The 18,318-nt window shown below is 42.9% G+C and overlaps 1 protein-coding gene across 1 annotated transcript in view; it reads right to left on the bottom strand.

Annotated features, from left to right (window-relative positions):
• Nucleotides 1-1,814: 1,814 nt before the first annotated feature.
• Nucleotides 1,815-18,318, bottom strand: part of MYT1 (myelin transcription factor 1) — a 53,833-nt gene continuing 37,329 nt past the window's right edge. The window contains exons 16-21 of the mRNA XM_024219196.1: nt 17,810-17,893; nt 7,915-8,136; nt 7,205-7,296; nt 4,638-4,741; nt 3,826-3,969; nt 1,815-1,955 (exon numbers count right to left, since the gene is read on the bottom strand). Of these exons, the coding sequence (XP_024074964.1) occupies nt 1,815-1,955; nt 3,826-3,969; nt 4,638-4,741; nt 7,205-7,296; nt 7,915-8,136; nt 17,810-17,893 (787 nt within the window). The remainder of the gene's footprint in view (nt 1,956-3,825; nt 3,970-4,637; nt 4,742-7,204; nt 7,297-7,914; nt 8,137-17,809; nt 17,894-18,318) is intronic.

The raw sequence follows: 18,318 nt of genomic DNA, 5'->3' as shown, positions 1-18,318 counted from the left end.
TTACATTTTTTTCCATTTTATTTTTGCACTTGAAATGGGTTCTAAAATAAGTGAATTCATGGGATCTGATCCTGCAAACTCTTAAGTATGTGATTAAATTTATTCACATCAGCTGCCCAATTGACTTCAGTGGGGCTACCTACCTACTCACGTGCTTAAGAACCTGATCCAATGTCCACTGGAATCAATGGGACTCTTTCCATTATCTCCCTTGAGCTTTGCATTATCCCCTAAATATCTGCAGGATTGGGCTCATAATGACACAATATTCTTCACTTTATTATTGGTGAGCAAATTCCTCTCCACCCCTCACCTCACTGGAAATGATATTGAAAGTGGGGGGCTTATGTGACAAGTACTGGGGTGCTAGAGGCTTCTATCTCCCTCTTCTCCAAAGTGTTATCACCAGGCTGATAAAGAATTCTGAATGATAGTTAATGCTTGTGTGAGATGAGTTTATTAAACAAGCCTTCAGGATTTGCAATTTGCTGGGACAGACCAATACTTCTCTCCCTCTCTGCCGGCTCCTTTCTTACAGATTGAAAAATACCTTAATCACTGTGCTCTGCAATGCTGGATGGTTGGATGAATGAGGTGCTAGAGATTGGTTTTGCAAAGACATTCACATAGTTGTACTTCTTTTAAGTGCACGTTGGGCTGCATGTACCAACAGCTTACAAAAGGGTTCTTTGGAAGATCAATACCCAAATGCTCTTTTTGTGGAATGACGCTTGCTCTGTAACCTTGCACAAAATACAGAAACCAAAACCAACCAACCAAAGCAAAACAAAACCAAACCCCATTGCTATATGTACATCTATAAGGAATCAACCACAGTCCATGGTAGATAAGCACTTTGCTGGCCATCAATTAGTATCTTTCATTTTTGTTGATAATCATTTTAAACATTTCTCTGGCATTGATATATGATATCTGCACTGGCAGTACTCCACTGCTGAAATGATGACCATAATATTGAAAAGAACCAGAACAGTCCACCAATAGACTTCCAAAAAATCATATACACTGGACCATGACACATTTAGAATTCTTCCGTATGAAATATCTGGTATTGGTCTATTCATAATAGCTATTCTCATATTTAAGACAGACAAAGGAATACTGTAGTTGCAAACTCCAAAAGCTTCCCTGAGAACCTTTTTTCCATTGCGCTTTCCACTGGAGATCCAGAACTGCTCTTCAGAAAATAAAAATAAGCTACTTTATAATACTTAAGAGTTCCCACACCCAGTGGATATCTGAATACCTTAGGGGTGGGAGGCCCAGCAGAGGTTCAGATTTACAGGTAGCTTGCAGCTCCAGCTTCTCATTTACAGTAACATATAACATAATTCATGTGTGAGTAGGTGATCTGGACATATGACCATAGACAACATGAGGGTTGAAGCCAGTCATACTCTGTTCTTAAATCAGACAAAACCCTGTTCTTCTAATGTACTAACCCTTGGATTAATTCGGCTACAATGCCTTCTTTCTCATCAGTAAAATGTGGCAACTCATGAAGATGCCTTATCTCCACCAGCAACCAAGCCCTGCAACCTATTGTAGTGTCTCATCGTCCATTCTCATCTACCTCTTGGTACGGGTAGAAAATCCCACGCTCTGCAAGAAGGTCCAAGTTAGGTAAACGACAACATGGAGTTCAGTTCAGTTCTGCTTCTTGTAAATGGCCTCTTGGTTAAATTTTGGTCCTTTTTTCATTCATGAGACACGTTTTATAACTTGTAAACCTGAATACTCGGAGTGAAGGTTCCATCTTCTTACAGTTTGTTTATTTGTGTTATCCCACGGCACTAGACTTGAATTCCCTTGACAGCCTGTTTAATGCTTTCTAGCAGGTCCCTGTTCTCAGGGTTCTGGTAACACTCCTGATTGGTGTACATGTCGGTAAGGGTATTAACATAAGCGTCAAAGTTCTGTTCACTGATTGGCTCCTGAATCCAATAAAACAAAACAAAAATATAAATTGTTAAAAAGACAATGAAGAGGGGGAGGAAGGAAAAAAAGAGCCTAATCACTGTGTTTAATTCTCCTGGGGTGGTGCTGAGATTATCAATATTTGTTATTAATCATTATTTGTATTACAGCAGCAGCTACAGGGTCCCAGACAAGATCAGGGCCCCATTGTGCCAGACTTAAGCACATGGTTAACTTTATGCACTGACTGCAATGGGACTAGTAACAGTGTATACATTTAGGAACGTGCATAAGTCTTTACAGGATTGAGGTCTAAATAGAGAAGGCAGACTAACGGTGGAGACGTGCCGAAGGGCACACAGCAGAGTCAGGATTAGAACCCAAGTCTTCTGAGTCCTTGCATCATGCTTTATCAACTCGAGTATGGTCCCAGTGCTTAATTTGCGCCAGGGCTGAGCCTCGGCACCTCTGGGCTTGTCCGCTCATAGCCCCCCCGGCATCTCTGGGCTTGGCAGTTCAGAGCCCCCCGGCACCTCTGGGCCTGGCAGTTCAGCGCCCCCCAGCACCTCTGGGCCTGGCAGTTCCTAGCCCCCCGGCACCTATGGGCCTGGCAGTTCAGAGCCCCCCGGCACCTATGGGCCTGGCAGTTCAGCGCCCCCCGGCACCTCTGGGCTTGGCAGTTCAGAGCCCCCCGGCACCTCTGGGCTTGCCGCATCAGTTATTAAAGTAAAAAAGCCCTGGCACCTCATTCATTACAAATTAAGCACTGCATGTTGCCACACCAGTCCAGACACCACACTGATTGGCTACCATATGAACACCCCAGATAGACGCATCAGATTAAACAGAGGGAGAGAAAAAGGGGAAGAGGAGAGAGAGGGAGGAGGAAGAGCAGAAAGATGAAGAAATATTAGTAATATGAGTGTGTACATTTTGTGGACACCATTTGATTTGGAGCTCGTTGAACACATTAAAAACATAATCGCTGGTTGGTTTAGTTGACCGTCACCTATCAAATAGCCAATTCAATGAATAGTTTTTCGCCAGGTGGAGAGCTGTGTGAATACAGCCTGAAAGTATTTGTCAAGGAAATTCTCTGCTGAAGAACAGATAGTATCCAACCAGCCCAAAATTAAATCCAAACCTTGGTGGAAAAAAAATACTGAAAAAGGTGATGGGAAAGCTCATTCCATAAATCAAAAGCTCATTTCTATGATCATCTCGCTAGTATCTGCAAGCAGATGCCTTCCACATCTGCCCCCCAGCTCACATACATACTGCACACCTATTTTAGACAATAATAATTAACTTCCTGGGACTAGCGAGAAGGTAATTAATAGCTCTTTTTGGTTTTTCTATTTTAATGTAGTCTTTTCATTTTGCAGTAACATTATGGCAACATGCTGTGTCCTGTTAGACCTTGTTAAATTAAACAAAATACATTCTCTTTAAGGATGCTATTCTTTGGCTGCTAGCTATTCAAAACTGAATTGAAACTACCTGCATTATAATAGGAGCTGTAAGATCTTTCTGACGTTGAAATCGAATCCCTCCTGATCTCTGCTTGTGCTGTCTTAGTCTGAAAGGCGCTATGCGCCCTTGATAAAGTTCCTATTTTCTGATTTAGCTACTAGATATAATGAGACAGAACAATAGATACAAAGGGAGATCAGCAGAAAGTGACAACAAAAGGAAGATAACAATATATGCTTCAGAGATACAGTATAGGTATTGATGTTACGAAAGGCAGATGTGTGAATAAAGAGATGACCATCTCTAGCTATTTCTCCCAATCTTTAATTGTATATAAACCCTATCATGAAAATGGTTTTAGTGTTGCTCATTTGATCACAGTGATTTTGATGAAACACTTTAAAAGTTCCTTACCATATGTGGAAGGCGGATATTGGCAAGACTTTGGATAAGAGCCTGGCTCAGACCTGAGAGCTCCAAGAACAGGGCTTCATTCTGCTCCTCTATGATTTTGTTTTCTTCCTCAATGTTCTTTAGGTTCTTCTCCATGGTTGATATCTGCACAGCAAAGAGTGCAGCAAAGTTATTTGCCCTCGCCCTCTCCTTCAACCTGTCGCTCCATATAATATGCCCTGGGCTTGGTCAAAGATTTTCTGTTGAAACTTTTTTCCAATGGGAAGCTGGGTTTTCAGTTAAATGAATGGTTTCATGGAAGGAGTCTGTGTTCCTGGAACAGGTATGATTTTTCATCGGAAAGCTGAAAATTCCCTCCCCCCCCAGTTTTTGGCTGATTTTATTTATTTATTTATTTTGGATGAAAAAAATCAAAATTTTTATTTGGACAATTTTTCTCCCATTTTTGCCAGTTTTCCTCAGGGGGAAAAAAAACCACTTCCCAAAGGGCTCAAATATATAGGCACTCTGAATTTTTGTAAGTTGCTATTGTCATTAGAAAAAATTAATCAGGGGTTTGATGTTAATGACACTTCCTTCCCTTCTTTACTTACTTTGCTAAGATAAATTACTGCAAATCATTTACATACCTAGGACATCAGTGGAAGACAATGAGGCAGGTCCCGCCCTTGGATGAGGTCACTTTGCATTGCTTTTTATGTCTGCCCTGAAAGGTCAACTGAGGATTCCCCCCTCCACTTTCCATTGACTCCAATGAGTTTTGGCTCAAGCTCTATGATTACAGATCTTGGTAAGAGTCCACACTCACATACCTGTGACTGCAGCTTCACCATGGCAGCCTCCATCTCCGAGTTGGACTCATTCAGCTCAGTAATCTCCTTGTTTAACTGCTTAATTTCTTCATCATTCTCTAGAACTGCAGGTGGGAAAACTGCAATGAATCACCTGCTGCTCTGACTCACAGATGAGGAAAAAAGCAATGGGAAGGCAGGGTTTTCTGATGAATGCGAGGTTCCTGCTCTGGGACTTTCTTTTATATACGCATCAGAGCGCTGGCAATGCTTACATTCTTCCTAACACCACATCTAAAGCGAGCTCACATTTCACATGGTTTTATATGTTCCATAGCATCACGGTTAATTATGTTCATAGATCAATGGTTCCTAAGCGCTACAGTAATAATAATAATAAATAATATAATAAATGTGTAAAACCAGAACCAGATAATGGACTCTTCCATCTAGAGCCTCTCCTACTCACAAGCTCTTCAGAACTGATGTATGTTCTGCTCGGCACGCTGCTAGTTTGAACCGTGTGCAGTCTGAATTTGTGAGGCTCTCGTTTCAAGTGCTAATGTGTTTTAGTAATAAACTGGCGTGAGTATAAATTAGAGCAATATTTCTAGAACTGTGTAGAATTTCCTTGGATCAGAAAGAAGGAAGTGTTCTAGTATAGTAGTAGGGCTCGATCAAATAGTAAACCAACAAACCAACCACAAAAATCCTGATTTGCAAATATTTGTGTGAGTAAAAGCCCTGAGCATGTGAGAGCATTTGAAAGATTAGCAGGAATTCATGAAAATGTCTCTGAATTCTCGAAAGTTTTATGAATTTTGGCACTGGCGATTTTTCATCTGAAAATTCACAATGGCCACTCATTGTTTGTCATGTTTCGTTTCTTAACTTTCAGTCATCCAGTCCGGCAGCAGCAACACCACCAAGTGTCTTAGACAACGAATTTCACAACATGAGTAATGAATTTTCACAGCAAACAGTTTTGCTAGCAGGCATCAGGCTAGAAATTATTGGCTGACGCTCTGTGCCGTACACGATGTTTAACGAATAAACTCTCAGAAATCAGGATGGGGTTGCCTATGATTTGCTAAAAAGGTGGAGCTAAATTAATAACAAATATCACTCAGAGTTAAGGTCCTAGTTGAATTGTGGGATGGTTGTAAAGTAGTTGCAGCTGAGCTGTGGACAAGATATGGAAAATAGCGGAAAAGTAATAATGGAACTTTATTTATTGGGCTGATTTGGAAAAGCCTGAGAAGATCGATTTGTTTAAGAAAAATTTGGTGGAACAATATAAACACTCAAGTATTATGTTATGCCTGCTAATTTTTTATTTGGGGGAGGGGGGTTAAAAGACATTTTGCTGCCACTACATTATGGTCAATAGTGTGCAGGGCTGACAGCAGGAGCCCAAGCCGACCGGGACTGACAGCTCAAGCCCCAGCTGCTATCAGCTCAGATAAATGGGATTCTAGGGTACTAATGGAGAAAAAAGTATATGTTGCAAACCTCAAAATGTATGCCAAATTGTGGACTGTGCAAAGTAAGCTAATTAAAATCAACATTGCAGTGGAAGCCTAATATTGCAGGATCTGCAATTTCCGCAGTATCACAAATTAAGCAGGACCTTTCTCATCGTGAATACTCTCGTCAGCTCTATTTAGCATTCAGAAATTTGTACTGCACATTAGACTTGAATATCTATTTTTTAAATAAATATTATATGACCGTGACCGCTGCATATCTGACACTGATCTTTATGACAACATAAAGACAAAATTGGGGCAATCTCCAGTTTCAACAATATAAGAGCATAGGTGGAGGAAGAAATAGCAGGATAAGGGTAGACAGAGCGACCCTATTCACGGTGGTGAGCACAATCTAGCCCTAAATTGGGTGAGCATGCAAAGAAATGATGTAACTCATCAATTTGTGGGAGGGAGAAGCTGAACGAATAGTAGGGCTATCACTATACTAAGACAACAAGTTCATATGTTGATGATCAAAGGCTGATAATTATTAGAGATAGTCAAATGTATTTGCCAATTTTGCTGTTATTTGTTAAATAAATTATGCATCAAAAGCCTGACTCTGCCACCCTTATTCATGCAGGCAGTTCCACTGAGCAAACCAGGACTAACTGTGTGAGTAAGTACTACTCAAAGTGAGAGAAGGTGGCAGAAGTGAGTCCCAAATAATTTTTTTGCATTTCTCTGCTGGTCAATGGCTGGTCAAACAAAAACTAATAAACAAACCCTACCAAAACAAGACACTGCTCTGCGCGTACTTTTCCCCTCGGGGAGAAGATGACAGAACAAACAAGTGACAACTGTGGAGTCATGTTGCTTAAGTACTAGTGGCAGGTGCTCAGATATTAGACTCATGAGCGCAGTGTAAGGACCTATATAGAATAGAATGGAACACAATTATTTCAATAATTAATTGATAACAATGACATTTGGCAAAATAGCCATTTTTTGCATGAGTCATCTGATTCTAATAATAATACAGTATGGATACAATACACAAATAGTCAGCTTATCAACACATATGCAAGATAAAGCAACCAAGTGCAATATCCTTACCATCGCTGGTCTTGAATTTAGTGTTGAGAATTTCATCCCCTGAGAGTTTTCCTTTCTTTCCAGCAAAAGTAGCTCTTGGACACCCTGATAAACTAAAGGCAAGTAAAAATGGGTTTCATAAACTCTTAGCATCTATGGATGTTTATGTGCCCAACAATGGTCCACACCGTTTGGCTGAGTTTGTGCCATGAGGCGATTCTTCTAAAAACATCCTACACTAAAGGTTAGAGAGGAAATTGCATTATGAATAACACCACAATCATCCTCATCTATAAAACAAGAGCGATTTTTGTTGTGCAAAGATTAGGAAATGCAAATCCCCTAAAGGAGTGGACATGACAGATTATGGGACAGCTCTGACTAACAAAGACATTCAAAAGTGTCAAAAATATGCCATGATATGCTAATTTAATTCAATTAAATTATCATTTTTCACAATTTGCCCGAAGTCAGATTTCGTAATTTTTCACAGCACAATGGCTATTTGTTTTGCTGGAGAAAACCCCTTTCAAGTTCATGAGAAACTGGGCAAAACCTAAGACCAAAAGTGTGAACTTTTTCAGCCTATTTTGTGGCTGAAGGTCTGAATATTTTTAGCCCACCATCTCCAGAAAGGATGGAAGAAATCAAAAATACCAAGGCCACCTGACAACATTTACTTCCTTGCTGAGTGTAGTTGTGCATAGGATTGCTGTGTACCCAGTTATTACCTTCTGTGAGTGAGAAAGCTTCCGTTGGCATGACCCGAGCCATCACAGCCAGGGGTCGGACAGGTAGGCCCCTCATTCTTCAGTGACTTCCAGGAAAACGATGAGCCATTGAGTGATCCTTCTTTCTGCCGACGGGCTGCAAGAGGACATCCTGATGCACTGCGATGAGAGGCATATTTGCCACTGATGTGTCCAAGCCCAACACAGCCAGGAACCGGACACCTAACCACAGAGAATTACAAAAAGTTATAAGATGAAAATGGGAGCAAACAGGATTTTAAAGGTGCAAACACACTTATGATAAAATTAGTGACGGGGAAAGCCAAATAAGGTTCTGAGGTGAGTACTCCAAAGCCAAGATTCTCATTTAAATTGTGGAGTGCCGAGACCTTTTTCGTAAGGCATGCAATTCTACACTTACATGCCTTAAGAGGTCCAAAATGGTGTCCTCCATGCAGCGTGACCTCTCACATAAGGTGCGTGAGAGGTCATGTTGTGCGGAGGACACCATTTTGTTCTTCAGTGCACGATCAGGGGCCAGACAAAATCAGCCCACGGGCTGCCAGCTGGACCATGTTTTTTGAATTCTGGGGCATGCAATGCATGTCTTCCATACAGAGATGGCATACCACTGGATCTGAACTTCATCTCAACTGGAGTGGGCAGATCTTCAGCTGCAGTAAACGGTCACAGCTCCATCACCATTTACACAAGTCTAAACACCAAAGGAGGGTGAGGAATTGCTTAGGGTGTTCCAAAGGGTGCTGTTGCCTCCGCCCCCCCCCCCCCCCCCCCCCCCCATCGCTGTGGTGCTTGGAGTTAACAAATCCTTGCAATGCACGGGGCAGTTCACACCTCTCAGAGATACTGTTTCAGGCAACAGTTGGCGTAGCTAGGAGTAGAAATCTGGCTGGGCCTCATTTATGGTGGATGAGCTAAGTTCACCCAGCCCCTTGGGTGTGAGGTGGGGAAGAAGCAGGAGAAACTAAACTGGCTAAAGCAGGTGCCGGCCCCCAGCACACACTGCTGTGGCCTCTTGGGGACAAACACAGGGATGGGATGCAGCCTGGGCCCCTGGAGGCCGAGGAGCTGCCCTGACACCTGCACAAGGAGAAGGGATGTGTGCTGGGAGGGTTCTGCTTGTTGTGAAGGCAGCTGTTTATTGGGATGGAGGGAGCGACCAGGCTCCCAGCTCTGTGGGGAAGGTCTCTTTGTGCGCATAAGATGAGCTCCCTGGTGTGTGTGTGTGTGTGGGGGGGGGGGGTTCACTGTGCAATTTCTATCCAGGCCTGGAATGGAGGGGAAGCCTGAAGGGTGGGTTGGGAGGCTGGAGACCAAGCCCTCCCCACTACAGCTCCCCAGTCCAGCCTGTGGGCTCTCGCAGACTCAAAGGAGCCTGCCACAGCATCAGGTGACCTGCAGGCCCATGTGCAGGTGGGGCCCTCGTGCTGCAGGGCCCCACCCCCTCCTTAGCCCTGACACCGCTAGACACGGGGCTCGGCCTGCCCAGAGGGGCACGAGCAGGGGGTGGTTTAGAAAATGACAAGGCAGAGCTGCCAGAGCGTAGCTTTCCGAAGTGACGGAGCATCGCTCCATCCTGGATTTCAGGTGCTGGAGCAATGCTCCAGACCGCTCTGGAAGCGCTACACCACTGCTCAGATCTGGGTGGGCCTGGGTGCAAACTGGGTGGGGCGTGGCTCACCATCGGCTACACTCTGCTGTGCAGACACCACTGCATCCATTACGCTCCTTTCATGCTTCAGACTTCTCTTTGCAACCACAAGGGCTAGAGACGTACTCTATTGTTTTTAAATGAAAGCGGACATTCTGTCACGATCACTTGCCTGCAGGAGCCAGGGCCCCCCAGCTATGGGCCTATGGGGCCTATGGCCTTAATCTCACCCTGCTTAAGTTCTTTGCTGAGCTGGGGCCTAAATACTGTCGTCTTGAGGCTTTACAGACTTCTTGCCATGGATCTTGATGTAGCCAAGGGATTTCTTGTGACACAGCCTCCAGCTTTCCTAATGCAGCCCTAGTGCATAACTCAATAGTGCTGTAGAGATTTCGGCATGTGTGGCCCTCTGCATAGCAGCTACTCCACAGGGCAGCAGCCAACGATAAGTCATCTCCTTACACTGGCTCCTTTTGTTGCCAAGGGTAAAGAGTAATAGGAGCAGGGGATGGGTCCAGCACAAAGCATAAATAACAGAGAGCTTTGTGAGCAGAGGGAATATATGATAAGAACTACAATGGATGGGCAGGCAAAGAAACAGTGGCCTGAGGTGGTGCAATGTGTAGATAAGAACAGAGCAGCAGCTCCCAGACAACGGTGGGCCCACAGCATCAATTTATAATGACTGGGTGGCCATAATGCCCTGAGTGTTTGGCTACCCTGTATATAGAGGGACAGCAACGCAGAGCTCAGAATGAACATCACATCACGTACTAGTGATCATTTAACATCCGCAACTGCTTTCAGTGAGGCGTCTGGCACTCACTGAGAAATTCACAGGGAAGCTCAGAAATGGGGGACGTGAGGAACAACATGAGACAGGGACAGATAGAAAGTCTCATCTTTGAAGGTTCCGGTGGCTTCTCCTTCTCATGACCGTAACTTATGTTTAAACCAATTTCAGGGTTTACTTTGACTGGCTGTTCTAGTTTGTTTTTTTAAAAAATAAATGAGTGTTTAAATGTAAAGGCATCATAGAAAGGGCCACAGTGATGGGGTATCTCCTTAACTACAATGGCAACATTGGCCAATGCGTCAGTTTTACAAACACAAAATAGATGTTGAGCCAATTTTCGTGGGGTGCAATTGTGGAAACCAGCTGAATTTTGTCGTCCCCCCCTTTATTTTTTTAATCTAATAAACTGATTGTAGATTTTTGGCCAAATTACAGATTAATCAAGAGCACTTAAATTTGCTGTCAGCCGAGAGGTGGAAGTGTGAGGTTATTTGCTGGGTGAGCAAGTTTTTGTTATTTGGGGAGTTGACCAAGAGCGGATCACAACTGAGGAGTGGCATGGGAAAGTGAAGGGTGGATAGGCTGGAGAGCAAATGGAGGGTACATGGATGGATGATGGAAAGCACATCTCTCAAATTCAGTTCACTACATTCTCCTTTCCTTCTCCTCTCTGTCTCCCCATAGGTGGGGAGCAGGAGACAAAGATTTACAGGTTTCATTCGTAATAAGTTGACAGATCAGGCAGACAGAGTTGCCGGGCACAGAATTTGATTAAAGATGCCGAGAGGCTAGTGTTACACCTGGAGGCTCTAGAGTTTGTATGCTAGCAGCCTGGCCATGGCTTGCATTCATGACACCAGACTAGGTTTCTCCTGAAATGTGACCCTCTTTCTCCTGTGCCACTCTTCACATTTGGGACAAGACTGGCCCGTCTTGAGGAGTGGAAAGAGTAAGACACATTGGGAGGCAGCGCTGGGTTGTGGTCTGGGAAGAGAGGTACCTTGGAGGGTAAGAAAAGGAAGTAAAAAAGATTTGGAGTATATCTGTTAACTGGATAACCGAAAAATCCCTTCGGGAGAGCACATTAGCATTAATCCTTTTCAACTTCCAACAGAAGAACTAAAACCCAGGTCAGAATCCTTATCCTCAAACCACACATCTTGATTACATCAATGACTCCAAAGATTGACAGTCACTCATCAAACTGGACTTTATCTGTAGGTGATGGAATGATTGTATGGACACCACGGTAACCCTAAACCAACGGGCACCTGTTTTTACATAGCTACAGCAAATCATACCTGACATTCTTGCCAGGAAATCCAGACTTTTAAATCCCTTTTCCCAAAACAAGCACAGTTAAGACAATAATTGCTGAGAATTCTGCTAAAGGTCAAGGCAAGGGGGTTTTGAAAGTACGAGCATCATCATAATTTGTTAAAAGCTACTTTTGTGTTGTGGAAACACAAACATTTCCACGGATCAGTCACTTGTTTAGACCTTCATCACGCAGCCAGGTACATCACTCAGGTACAAAGGTGTGATTTTCGGATTGGGGCCCCATTGTTTTATTCTGCCACTCAGAATTAAAAAGCTAAGGGGATACATTAAAAAGTAATAATAGCTATTGTTTCTGGATTGTGACCCTGTGGCAATTCTGCAGGCCATGTTTCAGCAAATGTTTAAGGCTGGCTATAAAGTTCTGGAGGTCGGGATTCATAATGGAAGTGCAGACACAACTTACAGTAGTAGCCATGTGGAAAAGTGCCACCATACAAAGGAATCTCTCACCCCTTCCCCGCCTCCAAACTCACTGGCTAATGGCATGCAGTCATTCAATGAAACCTGGCGCATCTGCTAAGGTTTCTGCTGTGGTTTGCATTTGTTTAAAGAGGCTAGTCAATTATAAATACAGTTAAAAGTTTATTACTCAAGGGAGAATGCCATATATTAAAAAAAAGTAGGTATGAAATGGCAGCGCTAACCCCCTCATCCTCTTTGGGAAAGTAATTAGGGATTTCAAGCATTCCTATCAAAATATTCACTGAGCTGTTCCTGGAAATCACAACCTACGTTTCACCAATGAAATGATTACCCTTATTATTTTTATATTGTATAAAAAGAAATTGACAGCAGAGGAGGGAGCTATACACCCATTTTTTTCCAAGATAATTTGAAAAACGCTGATCTCAATTTTAATCATCTGCAAATGCAGCACAATTCACTTATAATATCCCTGCCAGCAGGAGCCTTGCTAAATTCATAACAGCGTTGCTTTTATATGATCACAAGCAAATTACTGAATCCCCAGGAGTAAAAGGGGTGGGGGCGGAGAGAAGAAAGAAAGAAAGAAAGAACCCCCCCCCCGCATTTAGAATTCAGCCTCTATGGCCCAACCGTTACATATTTTACACTGTTAATTTAACTTTCATTACACTTTTATTGTAAAAAATAAACCAGAGCCTTATTGTGCAAAACAGCTGGCTTGGACTTGAATTTTTTTTATTTAACGGAAGTGTTAGTAATGGCTGATCAATTAGACAGCCATTCTCTGTTGTTGTTTTTTAATGCCGGGGTAGGCTGAAGGTTGAGGTGATCTGTTCAATCACATCTGTAGTAAATTACTTGAAGGATGAGCAACAAAACAACAGGGACTAAATTACTTTCTCCTCGGTGGCAATGTGCAAAACTCGGATCAGTTCCAAGTGCCTTTTGGTACACAGATGGAGTAATGGAATTACAGTTAAGCCTCTTTAATGCAAACCTGCTGGGACCTTCACCAGAGCGTACCTCGTTATAGAAGACAAAATGCTAACTTCCCAAGGACTAGGGTAACTCAGCAACTAAGGGATCATTTCCTCTTATTGCTGTTTTGCCCCCAAGTCATCTCCGATGGGCTCCCTTTATTCTGATTGCCACTTCCACGTGTTAAGAACTGAGGGACGGACAGATATTGAAGCCCATACAGTGGCATAATGGGGGATTTCGCTTCCCTTTACAGCCCGGCATGGCCTTCCTGGGCCCCGGGTCTGCAAGCCTGATACTCCCCTGACCAAGTAGGGGAGGGGCATGGAGTGGGTGGTGCTTAGCTCTGTCCTCCAACAACATGCTGCTAGCAGAGGTGGTGTGGTACAGTGATCTGAACTATTCTCCTCCTGGAGCAATGTGGAGGGGGGGGGGAGGGAGAAGTCCTGGGGTGCTCCTAGGGCAGTGCACAAATGTGCTACCCTTACACAGGAGGGCATATTTGCAAATGCAGATGAGCCGCTCAGATTGCGGGCTGAAGGGTTATGCCATCTGGGGAGGAGGGTCCTGAATCTTCCCCCATTACCCCATTTGGATGCAATGTTTTATCCAGCACGTATGGCTGGGAGTCAGGGTATGTCTTCACTACCCGCCGATCCGGCGGGTAGCAATCGGTCTATCGGGGATCGACTTACCGCGTCTCGTGAGGACGCGGTAAAATCGATCCCTGATCGCTCTGCCGTCGACTCCGGAAATCCACCTCGACAAGAGGCGGCAGCGGAGTCGGCGGCAGCGCGGCAGCGGTCAGCTTTCCCCCGTCCTCACCGCCAAGTAAGCCGACCTAAAATACGCAACTTCAGCTACGGTATTCACGTAGCTGAAGTTGCGTATCTTAGGTCGGAACCCCGCTGTAGTGTAGACCTAGCCTCAGAAAATCCCAGCTCTTTCACTTAAGTCCTTTTACAGAAAAGGAAACTGAGACAGGGGAGTTAAAGTGGGGTCAAATTCTTACTCTCCTATGCCACAGGGCTTTTGGGATGGTCATTAGAAAAACTTGGTAAAGCACTTTGAATATAAAGGGCCAGATCCTTGGGCCAGGTGGGGCTACTTTGTGCTATTTCCAGCACTGCAATGCACCTTAAAGCTGGCAGATCTGGTTCCCTGTGGCTCCCCCTGCATGGGGGGAATATGCAGGCAGCGTAAGGCCAGCATAACAACTCCTATGCCACACCACTCCACTGGGAACTGGTGCAACACACGGAGTGTGACCATGGTGCCCTTTTGCCTCTCTAAGCTGCTGCTGAAATGGCCCCTGGGGGCCACTGACAGCTGGAATAAATCAGGCTGCTGGCCCCATGATTTTGGATAGCACAAAGCCCGTTTTCCCCCCACGGCTGCACTGAGCAATTCTCATTTACAGCTGAGGATCTAACCTGTAAAGTGCTAGATGAGAGACCTGGTCAAAAAATGTTTATGGAAGAACTTTCCATCAAAAAGTGCAGCTTTGCCAAAATGGAAACATTTCCATTTCAATAAAACTTGTGAAGGAGAAAAGCCAAACTGAATCATTTCAACCTTCTCGTGTTGTTAACATCAAAATAGTTCTTCTCAGGAGTGGCATAACATTTTGTTCCAACTTTATCATTTTGATTTGTTTAGTCTTTTATAGTAGATTAAAATATTAATTTTAATATTGTATATAGTATGTTTTATAAAAAGACAGAACATATTATACTTAATAATATTTTCTTATAAAATAAAAGTCTAAGCGAAATGAACCAACATGATAAAATCTGAACAAAAAGTTTCAACATTATTGAAATGACCCGTTTTTGACTTATGAAAAGTTTTGACTTTATCTAAACAGAATGATTCAAACATATCAAAACAAAATGTTTCAATGGTCCTGAACGGAATTTCTTTGGAATTTTCATTTTGTGGGATATGTTACAATTTCAGCTTTTTGTTCAGAATTCGGACCATTTTTTCCCTAAAATGTCAAAATTACCCAAAATGTCAAAATTCTGGTTTCCAAGCAGCTCGACTATAGAAGTTATTTCAGCTGCCATCATAAAGTGTGTATGTATGTTTTTGCACGTGTGAGTGTGTGCACACATGCACAACAACTGCAAAAGGATGCAATGGTCCAACCAAGGACCTCTTTCTCCTTTTTACTGATGTGTGATCTATTCTGTATATATATTTGTGAGTGTATGTAAGTTTCATATGCATAGATTGGAGCTTCCCATGGATCCTTTATACTGTGCTTCCTGTGCATACTTTGCCCACAGTTCTGCCTTCATTTGAATTTCCTGTGTCTTCACTCATGCAGCATCAGCCCTATTTTAGATCTCAGGGGACAAACTCAGCGAAGTAAACATTTAAACAAAATGGCACACACGGTGTAGCTGATTGCCAGTTGTGCTTACAGGGCCAAAATTGAGCCAGTCAGCACTTTGCCAGTGCTGTCTTTCGATTTTCACTCCCCTCTCTGTGCCATTGGTTAATGGAATCAGATTATGGATTTTTTCCCCCCTTAGCAATTTAGAACATTTATGTCAAAAAAGGATTTTTCTGAAGATTTTAGAATAGATTGCTTAATTTTTAATAAACTCCTGCTAATTATCACACGGCTCATTTAACCAAATACTTCTCTTCCTGTGGATTGAAGACTAAAAGCAGAGCAGATGGCTCAAATATCATCTAGTTTTTAAACATCCTTTCTATCAGTTATTGCATCTCTATTTACCGTGGACACCCATTGGTGAGTAGCAATATGTCATTTTCCCTGTTCATGACAGAAGGTTGCACAGCACTTTAGGTACATTACACATCCACATGTTTGCACCTGCAGCTGAAAAGGGAGCACAAATTGCTAATTTATCAACCTGATTGAGGGCAGAAATTGGAAATATAGAGGCACAAATACTCAGATTTACTCACCTGCAATACATGCTGCAAGGACAAACTTTACACCCACAAAAACACGAGCCAGAACTCAGGCCAACAGAAAAGATGCCCATTTTGGGTACTTCCATTTAGAGTTGAACAAATCGTTTTGGCTAAAATACGGTATTATCAACCCCATATATTCAAAAACCATGAGTCAGGCCCCTCCAAACCATGAGATTGTCTTAAAAATAATGAGATTTTTTTTAAATGAAAAAAAATGGGGTGCTTTCAATTTGCCTTCCAGTTTTTGAGACCTTAGGGTACACTTGGATTATGTTTTCTAACTTTTCCGCAACCACAATGGCTAGTAACTTACTTCTAAAAAACTGAAAACCGAGATTGTCTCATAATCAAATAAATCCAGGATTTGACTCGAAAGAAAACACCCTCCAAATGTCACAAGCACAGTGATAAAATCAAGAGAGTTGGCAACACAGAATTTTCCAAAAACCTGTTTGGAAGTTTGAAATGTTTTTGCTCATTATTATTTTCACTTGGCTCTACACTTCCTGGTTCCCGCAAAAGGGTTGTGGGATTCTGAAACAGCTGTTTTTTGTGGTTATTCTGGTACAAAGATGTAAGATTTGTCTGTTAAGGTATCTGACTCTTGTCACGTGTCAGAGGTCTAACCTTCTGTAACCCATGTTAGGTGACAGAGGCTAGAAAATAAATTTCAGTTACTTACCACTACTCCTGTGTGTCACACATTTATTACAAAACTAGTACAAGGTACTTCACAGTCAATGAGATTTTCCAAAGTGGCCTAAGGGGTTTAGAATCTCCATTCCTCAATCCCCTACATGCTTTGAAAATCTCAGCCAGAGACTCTAGGGCAGTGGTTCTCAATTTGCAGCCCGCAGGCCATTTGCGGCCCAATCAGCACACAGCTGCAGCCCACGTGATATCCTCAGGTCCATACAGGTAGTATATATATTGTGTGGATGCAGCCCACATAACACAGAGAGCTGCATATGAAGCCCACAATGGTAAATAGGCTGAGAACCACTGCTCTAGGGCCTATTGTAAGTGCGGGGGCCGGAGGGGGCGAGGGGCGGAGCGCTTCTTTGAGCATACATTAACAGCATGAAATAGCCAAACTAATTAAGTCCTGTTCAGTGTTGTCATGGGCCCAATCCTGTGAGGTGCTGCATGCCCTCAATTCCCACTGGCATTAATGGGAGTTGAGGGAACTCAGCATCGCCCGTGGACTGCTCTTTGCCAGGACGGAAGCCTAGAACACTTAGACAGAAACTCTGGTCAGTTATAAGAACAGCAATTTCTTTATGAAGTATTAAGAGAAAAGGTGACAGGAAATGAATAAATTGAGCTGGTGAAAAATTTTCTACATTTCAAATTTGGAAAATAAGTGGGAAAAATTGACCACAAATTCTCCCTCCCCCGCTTTTTTTTTTGTTGCAAGCTCTAGGATTAGTCAAAATTCTTCAAATTTCAAAAGTATTTTGGATTGTGGGGAAGACTAAACAGGAAAAAATGGAAAATATTTTACAATATCTACCTCCCTCCCCAATCACCACTTCAAATTAAGGTCCTGAGCCTGCAAAGACTTACGCATATGCTTAACATTAGGCACAGCGAGAATTCACATTGACATCAATGGACGGTGTAAAGTTACACATGTGTGTAAATCTATGTAATGCTGCATGAGTTATTGAAATTGATCAGTTTCCAAATCCTGAAAGGATCTACTCAGGAACTTCCTCGGGACTTACTTCATCAGCTCCGGGTCTTCTTTGTCATCTTTCGTGGGGGTTATCTTGATGCCACTTTTCTTGGCACGGGGGCAGCCTGACAGACTATGTTTAAAAAGAGAAGAAAGGCCCGTCTCATTGGCAGAATTACCGCTTCTAATATTCCCCTGCCTCACTCATCTTTCCCTTGAATGTACTGTAGTGTTTTGATCTCGCTCATTTCGGAGTCTCACATCATGAGGAGAAGTGAGGAGGGAAAAAAAAGAGCACATTTTGAGGGAGATGGATAGTAATTAATGGTGTCTAGATAAGGCGATATCTGCTAACAGACTGCAATGTTTAATGGAATTGTTGAAACAGAAGGCTTAGATCTCTTCTATTAATGTTCTAAAGTCATAATAGAAGTCATAAATAGGCAGCATTATCAACAGGAACATTGCATCAGCTAAAATCTGACCCTTTGTCTTTTATTCTGCTGAAGAGAGCTTCTAATCAAATGCTGGAAACATCAAAAAAAAAAAAAAAACAGA

This window comes from Terrapene carolina, unplaced genomic scaffold (assembly GCF_002925995.2).
Source record: "Terrapene carolina triunguis isolate 2854851 unplaced genomic scaffold, T_m_triunguis-2.0 Scaffold130, whole genome shotgun sequence".
NCBI lineage: Eukaryota > Metazoa > Chordata > Testudines > Emydidae > Terrapene > Terrapene triunguis.
The sequence above is the reverse complement of the archived record's forward strand: the minus strand, read 5'-3'. Positions and strand labels throughout refer to the sequence as shown.